This window comes from Mandrillus leucophaeus, unplaced genomic scaffold (genome assembly GCF_000951045.1).
Source record: "Mandrillus leucophaeus isolate KB7577 unplaced genomic scaffold, Mleu.le_1.0 Scaffold297, whole genome shotgun sequence".
NCBI lineage: Eukaryota > Metazoa > Chordata > Mammalia > Primates > Cercopithecidae > Mandrillus > Mandrillus leucophaeus.
Genome location: NW_012103109.1, coordinates 2,206,300 through 2,227,362, shown reverse-complemented (window position 1 = coordinate 2,227,362; position 21,063 = coordinate 2,206,300). Strand labels below are relative to the sequence as shown.

Genomic DNA, 21,063 nt, shown 5'->3' with positions numbered 1-21,063 from the left:
AAGTCGCCTGCATGAATCCTGATAGCAGCCCTGCTACGGCACTAGCAGGTGGTGTAAATGCAGATCTTGTCAAATGAGAGGCACAGAGGTGGAAACCAGTGGATGACAAAGCAGGTAGGGCGTTTCCCTCAGTTCTGCCTCTGCCTTACCTCCTCCAGTGGTATGAGCAAGTCCCTCTCCAGGCCTGGGTTTCCCTATCTGGGAACAACCAAATCTGCTGGGTGAGGACACCCTGGCATTTTGCTGATGGGAATCCCTACCTTCTCCCCATTACCAGCCGATTGGTCTGTGAGGGCCCCAGGCTCCATCCTGCACCCTGAAGAGTCCGAGAAGGCTGGAGCTCTGGGCGTGTGTGTGTGGCAGGATAGGGACGGCTATGAGGAGGGAGGGAGAGAAGGTGCCAGAGTCTGACAGGTCCCTTGCACCCCAGGTGAAGGATGCAGGGGGCTCCATGACCATCCACACATTTGGCGCCTACTTTGGGCTCACAGTGACCCGGATCCTCTACCGACGCAACCTAGAGCAGAGCAAGGAGAGACAGAGTTCTGCGTACCAGTCGGACCTCTTTGCCATGATTGGTGAGAACTGCCATGATAACCGAGGGCCACCATGATGGGTGAAGGCGGCCATGATGGGTGAAGGCCGCCATGATCAGACCTGATCCCCACATGGTATGGTGGGTGGCTGCCAGTTCTCTTTGGGGGAAGGGCAGACAGTATCTATCTTTGCCTGTAGATACTTCTAGAATCCCATATATCTGTCCCTCTTCCCCATGGAGCTGAAAGAAGTTGGTCACTCATCCTGTATTTCCCCTAGAATGCCCCAAGGCAGACACAGCGGTAACCAGGAGCTGCTCACTCCATCCCCTGGGCTAGGGCAAGATGTGCATTTCCACTTCTGTGTCCATTCATTCCAGAGAAGACACTGACCACACCCATTCTGGTCTCTCAAAACTCAGCCCTGCCCTCCAGGAGCTCCTCACAGTGTAGTGGAATAGACAGCAGTGCCACCTGGAGGATCTGCCTACAGTGGAGAAAAGATTCTCCCTCCTGGCGCTGGGGGAACAGGGTGCGGGCATTTAGCCCAGAAATGGGGGTCAGGGTAGACTTCCTGGAGTGGTGTGGAAGGCTAAGTAGGGGGTGAGGAAGGCAGGGAGGGCCTTCCAGAAAACGCCCCTGCATGACTAAAGCTGCAGAGGTGGAAACAGCTGGGTGTGGGGTCACCTCTAGAGCTAAAGGACAGGATGCCTGCCTGAGCTGTGGGGCTCTATCTAATGCCTCTCCTCCCGGGCCCATCGGGCCTGTCTGGTCTGACCAGGCACACTCTTCCTTTGGATGTACTGGCCCAGCTTCAACTCAGCCATATCCTACCATGGGGACAGCCAGCACCGAGCCGCCATCAACACCTACTGCTCCTTGGCAGCCTGTGTGCTTACCTCGGTGGCAGTATCCAGTGCCCTGCACAAGAAGGGCAAGCTGGACATGGTGAGCATGAGGGCATTGGGGGTGTGGCTCTGACTGCCTGGGCCTGGAGGGCGCTGATCACCATGCCCTGCCAACAGCTCTGAGGGGATCATCACACCCATCTTGCAGATGAGGCTGGGGGAGAAATGATTTGTTTTGAGAACATGGCCAGTTTTCAGCAGCACCCAGAGCAAGGACATTCTTTACCTCGTAATTTTTTTTTTTTTTTTTTTTTGAGATGGAGTCTTGTCCTGTCACCCAGGCTGGAGTGCAGTGGCGCTATCTAAGCTCACAGCAACCTCTGCCTCCCAGGTTTAAGCAATTCTCCTGTCTCAGTTTCCCAGCTAGCTGAGACTACAGGCTCAGGCCACCATGCCCAGATAATTTAGCTAATTTTTGTATTTTTAGTAGAGAGGGGTTTCACCATACTGGTCAGGCTGGTCTCAAATTCCTGACCTCAAATGATCCACCCATCTCAGCCTCCCAAAGTGCTGTGATTACAGGCGTGAGCCACTGCACCCAACCTGTCTTATAATCTGACACAAGCGTCTTGACATGGGCATATGTGTGCTGAGACATTGTCAGGAGTATCAATTATTTGGGGACACTGTCACCAGGCAGAGAGGTGGGGACTCAGGCACCTGGGGAAGGGAATCAGACACAGATGGGCACACCGGTGTGTATCCATACCCACTTGCAGGGAGTGACATGGAATAGGGTCAAGGACAGGGACTCTGGGGCCATACAGCCTGGATCAAGACACCTTTCTGCGTCTTGCTAGCTCTGTGGTCTTGGACAAGTCATTTAACCCCCCTCACCTCAGTTTCCTCATCTGCAAATGTTGCAAGATAACTGTCCTCACCTTGCAGACTTGTAGAGATGGAAAGAGCTGACCTCCACAGCCAGCAGCACGGCACCCGGTGCAGATTAGCGTTCAGACAGCAGCAGCCAGTACGTGTGTATGGCTAGACCCCATAGGCACTTGACGTGGACTTGCATCCATGGCAAGAACATTCAGACACGCTAGTCTGGGCACACAGGTATACATGGTACACATAAAACAACTGTGTGATTGTTGTCAGGGCTCACTGGCAGGTGCACCAGCACGTGGGAAATGCCCAGACCTGCTAGGTGGGATGGGTGGCGTGTGCAGAGAGACTCAGGGAGCAGCTGTAGCAAGCCTGGGTGGGGGCTGAAGTCCTCTGCACGCTCCTGGCTTGCTGAGGTGAACTCCCAGCCATCCCTGGCTCCCAGGGCCCAGGATACACCCTCGCACAGCCAGCGAGTGAGCTCCTCCAGGCCTGGTGCTCCAGGGAGAGGACTGAGTTCTTGCCTGCTCTGCCTGCCCTGCCCAGGTGCACATCCAGAATGCCACGCTCGCAGGAGGGGTGGCCGTGGGTACCGCTGCTGAGATGATGCTCATGCCTTACGGCGCCCTCATCATCGGCTTCATCTGTGGCATCATCTCGACCCTGGGTTTTGTATACCTGACCGTAAGTGTCCCAGGCAAGGGGCTGGGGGCTGGAGAATGCTGAGGTCTTTGTGTTCCTGACAGTGAGCTGAGGGTTCCTAGGAAGGGGACTGAGGGCTAGAGAATCCTGGGTCTCTGTGTATTTGAGGGCCTCTGGAATCCCCACCTCCCCACAACCTTGATGCAGCCCCTGGCCTGAGCAGCACCCACCTCCCCTTTCCAGCCATTCCTGGAGTCCCGGCTGCACATCCAGGACACATGTGGCATTAACAATCTGCATGGCATTCCTGGCATCATAGGCGGCATCGTGGGTGCTGTGACAGCGGCCTCCGCCAGCCTTGAAGTCTATGGAAAAGAAGGGTAAATGTGGAGGAGGCGCGGTGGGACAGAGCTTCCCCCTTCCTTCTCCCATCCCTTCTTCCTGCTATTCCTCTGGGACCCAACTGCCTCTTTCTCCCTTTCCTTCCCCACTCTGGACCAATTGTTTCATGGGCCTCTCTCCCCAAACTCTGTCCCTTCCCATTAGAGGCCAACTGGTATGTCTGGTGTCCCCATATTGTGGTGGGAAGTCTGGGGCCCATGGTACCCGCTCACATTTTTGGGGTGGCAGCAAGCAGTTACTTGGCTTCTCCATGGGGCCCTGACCTGCCCCCTGTCTCCACCCCAGGCTTGTCCATTCCTTTGACTTTCAAGATTTCAAGAGGGACTGGACTGCAAGAACACAGGGAAAGTTCCAGATTTATGGTCTCTTGGTGACCCTGGCCATGGCCCTGATGGGTGGCATCATTGTGGGTGAGCAGGAATGGCTGAGCCAGAGAAGGGGGGACTGCTGTGGGGCTCCCTGGGTGGGGAACCAAAGGGCGTGCAGCACAGGTCAGCCTGGAGCCTCCAGGAATCCCTAATCTCTGCACTTCTAGCTACAGGACTGAGGCAATTTGGACTTCAGCCCAAGGGCCCTAGGAGGATTTTCCCAGCTGAGGGAAATGGCTGGGGTGAGCAGAGGGAAGGCATTTCCTGACATCCTGTAATCTCCAACTTTCTGTAGGGCTTATTTTGAGATTACCATTCTGGGGACAACCTTCAGATGAGAACTGCTTTGAGGATGCAGTCTACTGGGAGGTGAGTTCTGAGGGATTTGTCCCTCCGAAGGAGTGCAGCTGCGTTCCCTCCCCGCCTCCACCTGCATCAGCTAGGCTGGGGCCTGCAGACCCAGATGCCGGGGGTGGGGGTCAGAGCCTGCATTACCCTACTTCTTCATCGGGGGAGGCTCTATCTCATGGAGGTTGAAGACTCTTCCCTCTAGACCCCAGGGCTCGGAGTGGGTGGTGTGTACCTCTCTTTCTGCACACCCTAGCGGGGGTGACAGAAGCAACCTACAGTCAGGGCTGCAGCTGGAGTTTACTTTTGTCCCTAAAGACTCTGTCAGCTTTATTCTAGAGCAGTGGTCCCCATGGTATGGTGCCCGGCACCATCAGCATCACCTGCAGACTGGTTAGAAGTGCAAATTCTCACGGGTGCAGTAGCTCACAACTGTAATTCCTACACTGGAAGGCTGAAGTAGGAGGACAGCTTGAGCCTAGGGGTTTGAGACTAGCCTGGGCAACATAGGGAGACCCCTTCTCTATAAAAAATAATAGAAAACTTAGACGTGGTGGCATGCGTCTGTAGTCCCAGCTACTCTGGAGGCTGAGGCGGGAGGATCACTTGAGCCCGGGAGGTGGAGGCTAAAGTGAGCCATGATGGTGCCACTGCACTCCAGCCTGGGCAATAGAGCAAGATTGAGAGAGAGAGAGAGAGAGAGAGAGAGAGAGAGAAGTGCAAAGTCTTAAGTTCCTCAGACATCTTGATTCCAAAACAAGGGGGTGGGTCCAGCACTCTGGTTTAACAAGCCCCCGGGTGATTCTGATGACAAACAAGTCTAAGCACCACTGTATTTGAGCAGTGGTTTTCAGCGCTAAGATGCACACTGGAATCACCTAGGGAGCTTTGACAGCATTCCAAAGCCCAGGCCCCAGTCCACAGAGACTTGGATTTAACTGCTCTGGGGTAGGGTCTAGATGTTAGAATTTTTTAAAGCTTTCTTGGGGATTCTAACACCCAGCCTGGGTTAGGAATCACAGTGCAGTGCTCAGCTTCAGTCTCCATAAGAACCACCTGGAGACCTTCCCAGGCACCACCCCAGAGGTTCTGATTCAGTAGGGACCAGGACTCTGCAAGTGACAAGCTCCTAGGTGATTCCGATACAGAAACTGAGTTCTGGACTGTGCGCAGTGGCTCATGCCTATAATCCCAGCACTTTGGGAGGCCAAGGTGGGCAGATCACCTGAGGTCAGGAGTTGGAGAACAGCCTGGCCAACATGGCAAAACCCTATCTGTACTAAAAATACAAAAAATTAGCTGGGCTCAGTGTCTCCTGCCTGTAATCCCAGCTACTCAGGAGGCTGAGGCAGGAGAATCACTTGAACCCCAGGGGGCAGAGGTTGCAGTGAGCTGAGATCACGCCACTGCCCTCCAGCCTGGATGACAGAGGGAGACTCCATCTCAAAAAAAAAGAAAGAAAGAAAGAAAGAAACTGAGCTCTGCAGCATCCCACCACTTTGAGCAGCTTGAGGAACATTGTTCTAGATATGAAAGTGGTGGAATGTCACAGAACTCAGTTTCCTTAAAATGCCACAATCGGGCTTTCTGTGACTTCAGGCAGACCTCTCCCCATGAATCATGATTGGAGGCGCCCACTTGCCATTGGATGATGCAGGATGGCAGGACTCCCCTCATGCTTCCTACACTGTCCCCCCATGACAGGGTGAGGACTGGCCTGTGTCTGTGGCTCCTGGGACAAGGGGCCACCCATAATGCCTTTCACTTAGCTCTGTATTTTTAAAACCATACCAGAAGTTTTAAGGTTAATTTTAACTAATATCTACTATAACTTAATGCATATAACGAATGTCTCTTAAATTAACTCTTTAAAAATGTTTTAATTAAAAATGACTAGGTGCTCATTAAAGAAAATCTGGAAATAGAGAAACATAGAAATCCCATCACCCTATGTCAAGCAATATTAACATTTTCTGATATATTTCCTTTCTATCTTCTTTTCTCTGCATAGATTTTTCTTACACGGTTGAGATTATATTATTCACCCAATTTAGTATCCGTCTCTTTTTCCTTACTGCTCTATCATAAGAATTGTTCTGTGTTATTACATTCCTAATAAACTTTCTTTTCTCACAGGATAATTATTTCTATTCTATATTTAATAAAGTCAGAACTTAAACTATTTTAGACACCACAATTAGAAAACACACAGATTTTATGCTAATGAAATAAGTCAGAAATGTTATCAATTCCCCCATGTAGAAGTTCCCTCTTGGTTCTGTTTGGATCTTTGTAATTTATTGCAAGTTCACACCTCTCAGCTCTGTATACCTTGAGCAGTACAGACATCCCCCAGTAACCTCAGGGAATTGGTTGCAGGATCCCTTGCTGGGATGCCCAAGTCCCTGATATAAAATGGCATAGTATTTACATATAAACCTACATGTATCCTCCCACATATTTTAAGTAATCTCTAGATTACTTATACTACCTAACGCAATGTAAATACTGTATTGTTTTTTATTTGTATTATTTTTTATTGTTGTATTGTCATTTTTTCTTGTTGCTCTTTCTGAATATTTTCAACCTGTGATAGGTGTAACCTGCTGATACAAAACCCATGGGTATGGAGGGCTGGCTGTACCTGGTTGGGAATAATGAAATTCCATGCCAATGGAAGGAACACTATCAGGCAGTCCCTGAGGCCCTGAGTGGTTTACCTTGGGAGTGAGGTGGCTTCTCAAAGGATGGGGATTGGACCAGTGTTCCCTAGGACCACGGATGAGGCAAGGGCAGGGCTGACCTGCCCTGCCTGCACTCTACCTCTCTACCCACTTCTGGCCTTCCCTGCACCTTCCCCACCCCACTTTCGGACCTGTCTGCAGTTTACAGAGCTTGCCATACTGCCTTTTACTGCCTCTGCCCCTTACGCCTACTCATCTTTTAAAAGTGGGTTCAGCACAACTTCTCAGCATCCCCCAGGCTGGGTTATAAGCCTCTGGTGTGCACTTACAACTCTTACTGTCACTGGGCGTTTCACTGAAATGCCTCACCATTACTCTCATGGGTCAAGGACCCTGTCTTATCCTTGCCATGCCCCAGCACCCAGGATAGTGCCTAATATAGGGTAGGGGCAGGACACCTGTGTTGAAGGACCACCCTGCTTTCCGTGGCATGTGATCCGCATGGCGATCACAAGGTGGCGCTCGCCACACACCATTTGCAGCTCCAGGAGGTTCTAGTCACCAGGGACACCCTTGCCTGGCCTGGGACAGGGCCCTCGGAGTTGCATCCTCTCTCTGCAGATGCCTGAAGGGAACAGCACTGTCTACATCCCTGAAGACCCCACCTTCAAGCCCTCAGGACCCTCAGTACCCTCAGTACCCATGGTGTCCCCACTACCCATGGCTTCCTCGGTACCCTTGGTACCCTAGGCTCCCAGGGCAGGTGAGGAGCAGGTGAGTATGGGCTTGGCTTGGTCTATGGGGATGACAGGGAGGTTCTCCCAGTGGGGGCCCAGCTCTCAGAATCAGATGCTACCAGCAAAGAGGCAAAAAGCAAACGTCAAGAAATGAGGGCTTCCACCCCTCCTGCCTGAGGTGCAGTGGGCACACGGGTTGGCAGGAGAGCTTCTTAGAGTCAGACAACGTGCATCCAGGACAGACACAGAAACATGTGAAGGCACAAGGGCATGGAAGGAGACCTGGGGGCACACTTGGCTTTGTGACTGTGCCTGCTGGCTGTGTGACTTTGAGAATCTCTTCACCCCAGAGACTGTGCCTTGATTTCCTCATCTATAAAAGTGTAGCTGACAGGTCTGGCTGTATTCAATTGCTCAACTCAGACGAGACCCACCCTCCCCTCCTTTTTTCCATCAACTAACACTTTTCCTCCTCTGCAGAATGCACCAAGCCCTTGCTCATGGCTTTCACATCTAACCTTCCCAAGATCTCTACAAGGCAGGTAGAATTACTGCCCTCTTTTTGATAGATGAGCAAACTAAGGCTCAGAGAAGTTCTGGTTCTTCAAGATCACGCAACTAGCAAGTGCAGAAACTGAGGTCCTTGCTCGTCATTGTTACTGTTATTATTGTTATTTAACTTCCTTGGAGGCCAGAGCTTGGAAATAGCTGGGTCTGGGGCAAGAGGCTGAGTGATGTGGCAAGAGAGGATGTTAGGGTGCCAGGAAAGAGAAAGGTGAGGCTATGCCCAGTTGCCTTTAATGTCCACCCCATCCAGAAAAGAAAATGGTACCTGAGAGGCTACAGCAGGACAGGGCAGTGACCCACTGCTCTTGGCTGTCTCCCTGCAGGCTCCACAGACTGTCCCGGGGCTCCAGAGGAGCTGGTGCTGACCTAACTAGGGACACAAAAGCGAGCAAGCAGCACCCCCACCTGCTGGCTTGGCCTCAAGGTGCCTTCATCCCTTCCCTCCCCTTCATCCCAGGGGGTCTGCCTGAGAATGGAGAAGGAGACGCTACAAACAAAGTGGGCATCCAAGCCAGGTTCTGGCTGCAGAAGTTCTGCCTCTGCCTGGGGTCTTAGCCACACTGGAGAGAAACAGGCTCAGAGTGGGGCTAGAGCCTGGGGGTGAACCTGAGCACTCCTAGGAGACAACTTAGCTGCCAGTCACCACCTATGAGGCTCTTCTACCCACTGCCTGCACATCAGCCAGCATCTCCTATGCTCCCTGGGTCCCCTAGACTTCTCTGTGTTGTGTAGGTGGCAGCCTCCGAGAATAAACATTCTTGATGTCCTTTGTAAAATGGGTGTGAGTGCTCCAATGGGGCCAGTTTGAGAGAGAAAAGGACCTAAGAGATCTGCTTCTGCCCCAGCCCTTACCTTCATCCAAGGGTACCACCCACACTACAAGGAAAACCATCCCAGGCTGAGGAAGCAGAACCTGGGTGCTGCAGCTTGCCTTCAGCCTGGGGCACCCAGCAGGGCTCAGCTCTGGGCTGGGGTCTTGCTTCAAGCCCCCTCCATCAGCTACTCCAGAAACTCAGCCCTTGAGAAATCTGGCATCCCTTTTGTGCCCTCCATGTGGTCCTGCTCTGGGCACTCCAGCAGGACTGGGAGAAGGGAGGGAGGGCTTCTTTGGGCCCATCTCCTCCTCCCCATCCCTTCCCTTCTTCCTCTCTGCCAAGCCAGCCTTCTTCTCCCTGGACAGTGCGGGAAGGTTTCAGGAGGGTAGATCTCCCAGGCTCACCACCACCCTGGGCAGAGTAGTACACACTTCCTGGTCTCAGGGTCTCACAGTCTAGCTGGGGGACAGACCTGACCCTCAGAATCCATGCTGAACTCTGACAGGTGTGGCTGGACAGGAAGTCTGTGCCCCATTGGCTTCTCAAAGCAGGGCCACCTGATCAGGGTTCTGGAGGCTGAATAGGAGTTTACCAGAAGGATGGCAAAGAAGCAGCATGGGCACAGACCCATGGGTAGGAATTAACACGGTGAAGTATGTTACTGGCTAGAAGAGAGGCGAGGCAAAAGTGTGCCAGTTGGAGAATAAGACATGGAATCCGGATCTTTTGTGGAGCAAAGGCTCCTGGGAAGAAGGGGTGAGGGAAGAGGGAGGAGGTCTCTCAGCCTCCAACTCCGCCCTCTCCTCTGCCCCCTTGCAATTCTCACACACACACACACACACACACACACACACGGCTGCATGCCTCTTACTAGTGCAGTGGGGAGGGGAAGGTGGGATCGAAATGCAACCTATTCATGTTCCCGCGATGTAACACCCCTCATTTTCCATGCTGGGTAAAGACAAAAACCCTTTACAACCTGTTTCTGGAACTTGTCAGCAGCTGCCAAGAGGAGCATGTTAATTAAACGTCGGCAAAGATGGAAGCCGGAGGCCCTGGCTCTAATTGGACAGTTTGCTTCACCGGATTGAAAAACATTGTGACAAAGGAGGAGGTGCGCGGCGCTCGGCAGGGGTGCGGTGTGGCGGGGAGGAGAGCTGTGGCTTTGATTTCAGCTGATCTGAGCCCCAGTCTCCCTCCCCCAGTAGAGTCGCCTGGCCCAGCCCCATACGCCTAGGAAGGGCCTGGGGGGGGCCCGCAGCTTGAGAGGGTGTGGGGTGATGTGGCCGGGGATGCCAGGGGGTTTTGGGGGGGGCTCCTGAAGCCCACCTCCCACCAATCCCCACCCCAATCCCAAGCACCACCAGGCCAACAGTATTGGGCCCAACCCAGGGCCAGGCTTTTAGGGCTCTGGGGCTCATCCCTCCTCCTGATCACATGACCTAGGTCCTGGGGGCTGCACAGGGAGGGCAGAGGGCCAGCACTGGCTGGGCCATGTGCAGGCTGCACCGAGAGCCTATGCCCAGTGCATCTGTTACCGGTTGAGGATAGTTGTCCAAGTGCTTGGCATTTTGAACAAAGAATTGGACAAAATGTACAAAGTAAGGCAGCAAAAGCAGAGGTTTATTTAAAACGAAAGTACACTCCACAGGGTGGGAGCGGGCTCCAGAAAGCAGCTCAAGAGCTTGGGCTACAGAATTTTCTGGGCTTTAAATACTCTCCAGGAGTTTCCCATTGGTTCACTCTATGCACATAAAGTAGTGGCCCGAGACCAGTCTGATTGGTCGCAGAAGAGGACCAATCCAAGGTACTTTCATTTCCAACTGCCAAGCAGCAACTGTCATGCAGAAAAAGGAGGGATTGAAAGGCAGTAGCCTCTGATATCTAGTCAGCATGCATCAGCCTTAGGTTCCCTGCCTCCCGACCCTATTCTCCTGCCTCATTTCCCCCCTGAGAGACACCATCCCCGGAAATCTTTATAGGGGACAGATAGACTGATGGTCTTTCTTCTGTAACTGTGTCACACTGACTTGAGGCGCAGTCCCTACCTACTGGGGATCACTGAACTCCCGCCCTGATCAGAAATGCTGATAGAGAATGCCAGTGGAGACAGGGTAGTTTCTTGATGGCCAGGGGTGCTGTCTTCATTTGGAGCAGGCTGAAAACCTTGTCACAGGATCATCTGAAGCTTGATGGTCTCTAGGTGAGAGGAAATGAATTTGGTTAAAAGATTTAATGGGAACTTCAGGGGGTAGATACCTATGCTGTCAGGAATGTTTGTTATAGGAATGAATTACAACAGTCTGCTTAATTACTATAAAGGAAGTGATTCCAATCATTTGAAAGAAAGCAATTAAACTGCAAAAAATCTGAGAACATGGCTGCTATTATCCAGCCTACAGTAACTATGCAACAAAAACACCAAGGAAAGTTGGTAGACATTTACTTGTCTTTTGGCTGTCTGATGGGAGCTTCAGGCTCCTGGTCCGGGGCTTCAGGTATCACAGACTTGATCCTTGAAACATGTATCCAAGTATCTAATCCTAGTACCTTGACCGTAGAAGACATAGCCAGTACCACTGAAAATGGTCCCTTCCATTGGAGTTGTAATTGTTGAGCAGGTGATCCCTCCTTCCATGTGTTAACAAGTACCTTATCCCTTAGCCTGATTTTGGGTTGCTGGTTAATTCCCGGTATGGGGAGCCTTTGAGTTCCAAACTTTTGCAAAGCCTGCTGAAATTATCTTAAGTTAACTAGGTATTTTACTAAATCAACTGTTTCTGGATCAGTAATTAGATCATTAGTTAAGAATGGCTTTCCATATAACATTTCATAGGGGGTTATTTTAATCTTTGCTCTAGGGGTATAACAGATTAAGAGGGCTAGAGGCTCTAGGGGTATAACGGATTAAGAGGGCTAGAGGCAGTAAACTGACCCAAGTTTTTGATGTTTCCTGACATAGTTTAGCTAACGCTCATTTTAGAGTTTGGTTAGCCCTTTCTGCTCTCCTGGAGGATTGAGGCCTCCATGCTTAATGTAAATAGTATTTGAATCCAAGAGCCTTAGCAACCCCTTGAGTTATTTGGGAGATAAAAGATGTGCCATTATCACTTTGGAGGCTCTGAGGTAACCCAAACCAGGGGATTCTTTTAAGAGAAACTTTATAGCCTCATTAGCCTTCTCTGTTCTGGTAGGGTAAGCTTCGACCCAACCGGTAAAGATATCTATTAGCACTGACAAAAACTTGTATCCTCTGCAAGCTGGCATATGAGTGAAGTCTAATTGCCAGTCTTCCCCTGGGTAAGTTCCTCTCCTCTGGACTGGTTCTATTAGAGGAGACATTTTGTTTCCTGGGTTAAGTGCACACAGTGAGCAGGCTTGACAGACCTGCTTGACCACCGAAGCTAAGTCAGGCCCAATGAAGAGCCTGTTAACCATGGCCAGGGTGGCATCTCTCCCCTATGGAAGGAGTCACCCAGGGTTTTTATAATTCTCCACTGGGCTGTTTGAGGGAGATGTATTTTTGACCCCATATACCACCAGGATCCTTTTTTTTTTTCTTGCCCCGCCCCCCTCCCGCCCTTGTTCCTTTATTAACTGTTCTTCCTGTAGTGTGTGTTCAGGATCCATTGGGAATTGTAGAAAGGAAATCAGTGCTAGGATCTGTTGGGATTGCACCCTGAGGGATGTGGCTTTGGCTTCTCTATCAGCATTTCTGTTCCCTTGTGCTATAGGGGTTAAGTCCCTTAGACGCCCCCTATGGTGGATTATAGCTATGGCCTTTGGCAGGTGTATTGCTTCCAATAGCTGAAGAATTTCAGGCCCATGCTTTATGGGGGAGTGTTTGCTAGCTAGTAGTCCCCTTTCTTTCTAGATTGTAGCATAAGCATGAACTACAAGGAATGCCATATGTAGAATCTGTATAGATATTAAGCTTTTTCTTTTGTCTCAACATTAATGCTCGGGTGGGAGCAATGATTTCAGCCTTTTGTGCTGATGTGCCAAGGGGCAGTGACTGGGCTTAGATAATGGTGATGTGATTGACTATTGCATACGCAGCTCAGTGCTCTGCATTTGACACAGAACTGCCATCTGTGAACAAGTCCTCAGAATCTGGGGGAGGCTGATCTTTTAAATTAGGCCAGCTAACATGTGTGTGCAATGACTGGCTCACAGGAATGATCTGTTATTGGGCCTATGGGTATTAATGAAGCTGGATTCAAAGTATTACAGGTTTTAAGGGTTACATCTGGATTGTCTAGGAGCATGGCCTGGTATTTGGTTAACCTTTCCCCCATCATCCAGATGTGTCCCTTTATCTCTAAGACTGACTTTACCTGATCTGGGGTTAGAACTTCCAGTGATTGGCTCAGGGTGATTTTAGTGGCTTCCTCCACTAACATAGCAGTGGCTGCTGTTGCCCACAGGCAGTTTGGCCATCCCAAGGCCACCCTCTCCAACTTCTTTGAAAAGTAGGTGTTTGGTCCGGGCTCTGATCCTATTTCTGGACTAGCATTCCCAGAGCTATGCCATTCGTCTCTGCTATATACAAGACTAGGGCTTAGTTAGGTCTGGGATCCCAAGAGCTGTAGCCTGGGTAAGGGCTTATTTCAGCTTGCAAAGGCTTCTCTCATTTCCAGGGTCCATTCCATTAGCTCATTTTCAGGCCTCCTTGTTGCTTCATACAGGGGCTTTGCCATGAGCCCTAAATTTGGTACCCATATTCCACAAAACCCAGACATTCCCCAAAAAGAATGAAACTGCTGCTTGGGGTGGGGAGGAAGGGAAGCAAACCACATATGGCTTGCACTCATTCTGGGAATACTTGCCAGGTTCCAGGTGTTAAGATATACCCTAAATAGTGGACCTGTTGGAGAGTAATCTGAGTCTTCTTTTTGAAACTTTGTATCACCTGTAAGCCAGGAAATGTAAGGTTTTTATAGTATTTTTGTCAGAAGCCTCTTGGGTTGGGCTAGACACAAGAAGGTGATCCACATACTGGAGTATATTCCCGTCCCCCAGTTTCAGACCCCTCAGATCCCTCTCTAAGGGTTGGGCAAAGAAGTGGGGGCTATCCTGAAAGCCCTGGGGGAGCACTGTCCAAGTGTATTGTTGTTTTTCTCTGGTATTAGGATTTTCCCATTCAAAGGCAAAAGGGTATTGGGACTCTGGGACCAGAGGAATGAAAAAGAAAGCATCTTTTATGTGTAGGACTGAGAACCATTTTGCATCCCCTGGCACCTGAGCCAAGAGAGTACATAGATCCACCACCAATGGGTGGAGAGAGATAACAGCCTCATAAATTATTCTGATATGCTATACTAGCTGGTATTCCCCCAAAAGCTTTAGAATGGGTAAGATGGGAGTATTGCAGGGAGAATTGCAAGGTTTTAAGAGCCCATGGGTAAGTAATACCTCAACTATGGGCACTAGGCCTTTTCTTGCTTGCAGCTTAATTGGGTATTGTTTTCAATTGGGAAAATAGCTAGGATCTTTAAGCCATATTTTGACTGGCACTGCTGTTTTGGCCTTCCCTGGTTTCCCAGTATACCATGCTAGTGGGTTAATCTGTTTATTAATGTGGTCTGGGACACTGTCTGTATTTTTTACTATTAGCAATTTCACTAGGTGATGCTTAAATTATAGTAGTGCCCCTATTTTAACCATAGTATCTCTTCCCAGCAGGGGGACTGGGCATCTTGGTACTACTAGAAATTCCTGTTGGAAGATTTGTTTCTTAAATTGACAAATCAAAGGAGGAGTAAATAATCTTGTTTGTGGCTTTCTTTCCATACCCATAACACTTGCGGACCGGGAAGAAAGTTTTCTTGTATAAGCAGTAAGAACAGGGTAACTTGCCCCTGTATCAAAAAGAAACTTAATTTGGGTGCCCATGACCTACAGAGTTACCCAGGGCTTCTCAGTAGTAATTACGATATTCCTAGACAGGGGCAGTGAGGAAGACCTGGGGCCCCTTCAGTCTTCATTTGATTCCTCCTTGTGCACAGCTAGGGTTTTACCTGATGGAGCTCCTCCGTAGGAGCAAAGGTAATGAATTCTCCAGTGCCAGGGGTCATAATTGGTGCCCTCACATTTTCAGCAGGGGCTTGGAGGGGGATGAATACAGTCCTTTGCCCAGTTCCCAGCTTTCTTGCACTTGAAGCAAGAGCCCTTTCTGGCATCATCATTCTGGCCCTTTGGGTTTCCCTTGGATGCTTTCTGGGCATTCAGGGCATTGCCGATGATGGCTGCCATAATTTTGGCTTGCTATTTTTCTTTACTCTTTTTTTTTTCCTTCCACCAGATCATGATTGTTATATACCACAAAGGTGATATCAAGAAGCTGATTGTGATTAGTTTGTGGCCCCACCTGTATCTTTTGGAGCTTATGTCTAATGTTTGGGGTGGATTGGTGAATGAAATGTGCCATTAATATTTTGCTTTCAGGAGAGGAAGGGTCCAGATTAGTATATTTTTTAAAGGCTTCCTTCAGTCTGCCATAAAACATGGCTGGATTTTCCTTCTTGCCCTGTGTAACCTCACTTACTTTATCATAATTTACGGCCCTAGTTATTTCCTTTTTCATTCCTCCAAGGAGAGCCTCAAGAACTTTAGCCCAGTTGTTTATACCCACGGGTGTGTTATAGTCTCAATTAGGGTCAGTAGTGGGGACTATGTCTGGGCCCAGGTGATTGCCCTGTGGGTTTTGGGCAAATAAATTGTTTGCTTCCTGGCGGGCAGCCTCAAAGATTCATTCCTTTTCAAAAGGGGTGCAACAAGTTGCTAGAATGAATTGAACATCTCTCCATGAGAGATCAAAGGCTAAGGTCAAAGTTTGGAACCCATCTGCAAATTTCCCAGGATTCTTGGAATAGCTTGCTTGCTTTTCCTTACATTGTTGTACATCAGTTACAGAGAAGGGGGCCTGCACTAGGACTGTCCCCTCCGCTCCTGCTACTTTCGCAATGGGTAGCAGGGCTGGCGGGAGAGTTGAATATGGTGTTCTCCTCCAAGTGTGAGGGGGACTTAGTAGGGTCCCCGGTGTTTTGGTTTTAGCCTCAGAAGCCCTCGGCAAGGGGTTATATGGGGGTGGTTTCTGTCACCCTGAGAGAGAGGTGGCCCTTGTGAAAAGGGGTTGTCTATATCTAGTTCTGCATTTGGACTTTCCTTTGAGGGGATTATTGGGTTTTGGTATAGTGCCATGAAGGCCTGTATGTGTGGGATTTCTGACCATGTGCCTTGCCTTTTATAAAATAGGTCTAATTGCAGGATGGTGTCATAATTAAGGCTACTATTGACCACCCGCTGTTCCAGGCTGAACAGCTCATAATGAGGCCAAACAGTATTGCAGGAAAAGAGAATCATACATTTTCTCTTTAGATTGTCAGGGTCAAGTTGATTTCAGTGGTGGAGGATGTAGCCAAGCAGGGAATCAGGTGAAATAGATGGAGAGTTACCCATAGAGGAACAGGTGGAATTGATGGAGAGTTGCCCATAGTGGTCTGGAAAAGAGAAGAGGACTTTGACAAGTGGAGGGCTCATTAGGTGACCCAAATTTTACACGGGTCATCCCCCTGGAAAAATTCTGGGCCCTGACTGGGGTCCTGGGGGGGGCATCCTTCTTTAGGGCCCCATCTTAGTCTATCGGATGTCTCTGACCTTAGATCCGACACCACTATGGAATGGTTTCCTCCACCACTGATGGCCCACTATGAACTTTCCCTCTTGTCCCTGGATGAAGGCATTGACTTCTAGAAATTAATTTTCAGTCAAACCTTTGGATTTTTTCCTATCCCACTTAAAATAATTATTTAACTTTCTAAATTTAGGCGAGATTAAATTGTACATAAATTCCCTTTTATGAATCCCCCCACATGACACACACAAACCATCTGCCCAAACCCTCTGACTTGTCCTTAGCCAGTTGAGTAGGGGAAGGGAAGAATTTAGCATAAGTAAACAAGGTTTAAGTCGCCTGAAATGTAAGCTCACCCTGGATGGGCTGCCACTGTCAACTGCATCACATGGAGGGTTCAGGGATGATAACTGGACAAGACAGAAAAGAGTCCTTCCTGCTTCCAGGCAGGCAGCTATACCCGTTCACTCCTTGGCCTTCAGGTAACACCAGAGGGTGGTCCTGGCCAGTTGCCCTCAATTATTAAAGAGCTGCTAGGAAACAGCTGCTCAAAGACTGAAAAAGAAAAGGACTTGGTCCCTCACCCAAGCCAGGCAGTGGGGGTTAGGTGCTTCCACATAGAAACCTTTTGGTTTCACCATAAAGTAGCCCTGGCCAGAAACCTGCAGTTGCCTCTGTGCATAGGCGCTATCCACCGAGGGTCCTGAGTTGGAGAGAAAAAGAGAGAAAGAGGAAAAAAAGAAAAATAAATCCTAAACGTTGGGCTTACCTCCTGACTGGCTCCCCAACATATGTAACCAGTTAAGGGTAGTTGCCTGGGTTCTTGGCGTTTTGAACAAAGAACTGGACAAAACACACAAACAAAACAAGGCAGTGAAAGCAAAGATTTAATTTAAACAAAAGTACACTCCACAGGGTGGGAGCAGCCTCAAGCAAGTGGTTCAAGAGCATGGGTTACAGAATTTTCTGAGGTTTAAATACCCTCTAGAAGTTTCCCATTGGTTCACTCTATGCAAATGAAGTAGTGGCCTGCGGCCAATCTGATTGGTTGCCAGAGGGGAAGAGTAGGCCCACGACCAGTCTGATTGGTTGTGGGAGGGGACCAATCAGTGGTACTTTCATTTTTCAACTGCCACACAAAGGAGGGGTTGAAAAGTCAGTAGCCTCTGATATCCAGTCAGCATGCGTTGGCCATAAGTTCCCTGCTTTCAGACCCTATTCTCCTGCCTCACCTCCCTGGCAGAGATCTGGGTTGAGGCCCCTCTTTCCAAAACCAGCACTAGGTCACATAATCAGCTAGATATGACAAACGTGGGCAACTGAGAAGGTCCTCCTGGAAAACCCAACTGTAAAGTGAAGTTCCTTAGCCCTGCAGAGCCCAAGTTTCTCTCCACAGGGATACAGGGGGTGCACACAGACTGCCCCATCCGTGTGTTTGATGGTTGTACTTCAAGTTCCCTCTTTGTTCTTGACTTGTGAACAATGACATAACCTGGCATGGAGCACTGACTGCGCTGGGCACCGTGCTGAGGGTCTTATGTGCCTCAGCTCATTTAGCCTCCCAGCAACCCTGAGAGAGAGAGAGGCTGCAGCATTCCCATCTTACACGTGGGGAAACTGAAGCCTAGATCAGATAAGTTACTCAGTCAAGGTCACAGATCCTTCTGATTCCAGTGTCTGAACCTGGGCTCCGTGTTCCCTGCTCTCTGACTCCAGGCTCCAGGTATTTAGGATGACCTGACAAAAGGATGGGGTTCCTAAGTAGACAATACCCTTCCCAGGGCCTCCAGACTGGGATGCACAAAAGATGGGGTTACAGCAGACTGGGGGTCACTCCGGAAGGCCCTACACATGTTTCCTATTCTCATACACACGCCCAACTTGCATCTTCTAGGGTGGAACAGTTAACAAGGGCAGGGCCCCCACTTCAGTCCACTTCTGCCTTGGCCCCTGCTTTTCCCCCCACCCCACTCCTATCCCGAGCTGCTGCCCAGTGGGAGCTCTATTTGGGGTGGGAGCCCAGGCTGGGGCCTATGAGAGCCCCAGCAAGTACAGGAAAAGGAGCCATTGTGGCTCAGCCCCAGGGATTAAGAGATACAAATTGGATGTGGATGGCTGAGGCCATTGACTAAAGTCCCTGTGAGCTGAGTTCCCAAGCTGGGAGCAGCCCAAGTCCTGTCCCTGGGCAGCCTGTGCCTGAACGGTGTCCAGGCAGCCTGCTGGGCCTAATCCCGTGGGAGCTGCAGCCCAAGGAGCCCCAGAAATACCGCTGCTGGGGAGAGAGGCTGCCCTTGATGGGGTCGGGCAGCCTAACCCTGGATGCTCAGGGCAGCCGCCCTGAGAAGGGATGGGAGATGAGAAGAAGGTGCACTCACAGGAGTGTGTGTGCACATAAGCCCCTGGCCTGGGCATTGTATCTGTGTGAGACCCTCTAAAGATGGGCAACCCCATGTATTAGGGGCAGTGTCAGGCCCTTTGTGTGTCTGAGGTTTGGGGCACAGGGAATGGGACCTGATATGCCTGACTGAGGGAGTGAGGCATGAGGACGAAAGTGGCAGAGCCCCCGCCCAGCAGGCCCAAGTGGGTGCTCGGTGTGTGTGTGTGTGTGTGTGTGTGTGTGTGTACTTGCACATCGTCTAGCGGGGCGCTTGAGAACAGCCCTTCAGAGGTGGTTGGAGGGGCTCTGCAAATTGTAATCAGATTAAGGGACCAATCACTTAGGGCTCTTGAAAAGGCCACAAGGTTTCTAATCAGCCCTGAGCGCCCAGCCCACAAAGCCCAGAGGAACTCGGCGGGAGTCGCCCGCTGGGGGGCCAAGGGGGTGGGGGGCGTTTTTCTTCCCTCGCTGTCTCTTGTAATTATGTCAATTTGCTAGCCAAATTGTTTGCTCGAGTGGACAGGGGGGCTTGTGCCCCATTCATGTGGTAATGTGGGAACCGGCGGCCTCCTGGCTGGGAAAATAGAAGGTACCAGGGACCCTTCTGCAGGGAGCAGGCAGGCCCAGGGGGTGTGGGGCACCCAGGCCTCAGGAACTCATTCCTCACCGTCGTGAGCCTTTTTTCCCACCAATTCCAGCACCTTCCAGCTTGCGTTGTTCTCTGGGATGTCCCTTTGGGCTGGCTGAGATGAAGGATGGGGTAGAGAGGCAAGGACCCCCAGAGGGAGGGCTGGACAAAAGAGGTGACCTCCAGGCTCCCTCAAGGTGAAGGTGGGCAGCTCTCTGTACCCTGTGTCTGTTCCCTTGTGGGACAGGCTGAGGCTTGAAGTTTGGGAGCAGCAGAGGATTCAAAGATGCCAGAAAGACGGGGTCCTGAAAGGGTGAGTCACACTACACACAGATTCAAGGACAAGCAGAGACTTGGAAGAAAGTTCTTGCTTTGTTTCCTGAGCCTTTAGGCAGGCACCAATCACTGTGCCACCCTTTGTTTACACAGAACCTGACAGCAACGCAGAGAAGTAAGTACTGGGTATCCTATTTCACAGACAAGACTACTGAGGCTCAGAGAAGCTGAGCGACTTGCCCAGCACCACAGAGCTAGGAGATGAGGAGCAGAACTTTGAACCCAGCTCTATCTGATTCCTCTGCCTCTTCTGCCCTGCCCCTACCATATGGGTTCATTCCTTCCTTCAACCAGCAAACAGGAACTGGCTGTTCCCCAACCCCAATTCTGTATGAGGAACTAAGGATGCAGAAGACTAAGATGACCAAGGGAGGGCAGTGTCGGGACAGTTAGCACTAGCATACTGCGGTGTGTGCTGCAGTCACTGTCAGCGTGGGGCTGTGGCACACAGCAGTGTCAAGTCTTGGACACATTGCTCAGGAACAAAGGTCATTAGGAACAATGGTTGTTATCAGTCCAGACACAGAACCTGCAGTGCATGCATTTCTCTGCCTCCTGGGCTACTCAGAAAGGGTCTTCTCTCCTCCCCAGGTCCCCCTTCAGCATGGAAAGACTCCTCCTCTCTTCCCTGGGTGTGGCACCCCCAACTACTTTGTTTCTCAGATTTGAAGGCCTTGTCCACCCTGGCCACTTCCCACTGGACCCACCTGGGTCATCAGTTTCCTTGTGAATGTGAAGATCCCCCTGTCCACAGGTGTTCACAAGACCACCGTCCTCACCACCCACCCTGCCTTCACCACCAGTGCCCCTCACTCTTCCATTCCAGGGCCATTGGGATGTGCCCTGCTGCCAGCTGGCAGGAGGCTGGGGTGCAGGGTGGTATTGGGAGTCAGGGTGTGGAGAGAGATCTCAGAGATCAGAACCCCTTGTCCCCCAACTGGGAGAAGAGGCCAGAGTTCATGTTTACTTCCATATGGGAGATGGCCAGAAATTCATTCTTCTTAGAGCAAATCCAACTGGTTAGGCAGTTACCATATGACTTCCACTGGGCAAAGTAGTAGGATGCAGGAGTGCAGGGAGGCCTAGGCACTCCCTAAAGTTCCCCAGCCCTGTGAGGAGAGGCAAGACTGAAACCAATGACATAGTACCCAGTCCAGGACAGGAGAAGACTAAAGACCAATAACAGCAAACACAAGGCACTTCTATGTGCCAGGCACAGCTCTAGGCACTTTACATATATTATTAATTCAT

At 50.4% G+C, this 21,063-nt stretch overlaps 1 protein-coding gene across 2 annotated transcripts in view; it reads left to right on the top strand.

Moving 5' to 3' along the window:
* RHCG (Rh family, C glycoprotein) overlaps positions 1-21,063 on the top strand; it is a 46,518-nt gene that overhangs the window by 15,726 nt on the left and 9,729 nt on the right. The window contains exons 4-11 of one of the 2 annotated variants that reach the window (XM_011986324.1): positions 431-578; positions 1,318-1,484; positions 2,819-2,956; positions 3,158-3,294; positions 3,602-3,726; positions 3,980-4,053; positions 7,338-7,490; positions 8,344-8,796. In XM_011986324.1, the coding sequence (XP_011841714.1) occupies positions 431-578; positions 1,318-1,484; positions 2,819-2,956; positions 3,158-3,294; positions 3,602-3,726; positions 3,980-4,053; positions 7,338-7,466 (918 nt within the window). In that variant the 3' untranslated portion in view covers positions 7,467-7,490; positions 8,344-8,796. Of the gene's footprint in view, positions 1-430; positions 579-1,317; positions 1,485-2,818; positions 2,957-3,157; positions 3,295-3,601; positions 3,727-3,979; positions 4,054-7,337; positions 7,491-8,343; positions 8,797-21,063 lie in introns of those variants that run through there. The other variant, XM_011986325.1, reaches the window with a different exon arrangement.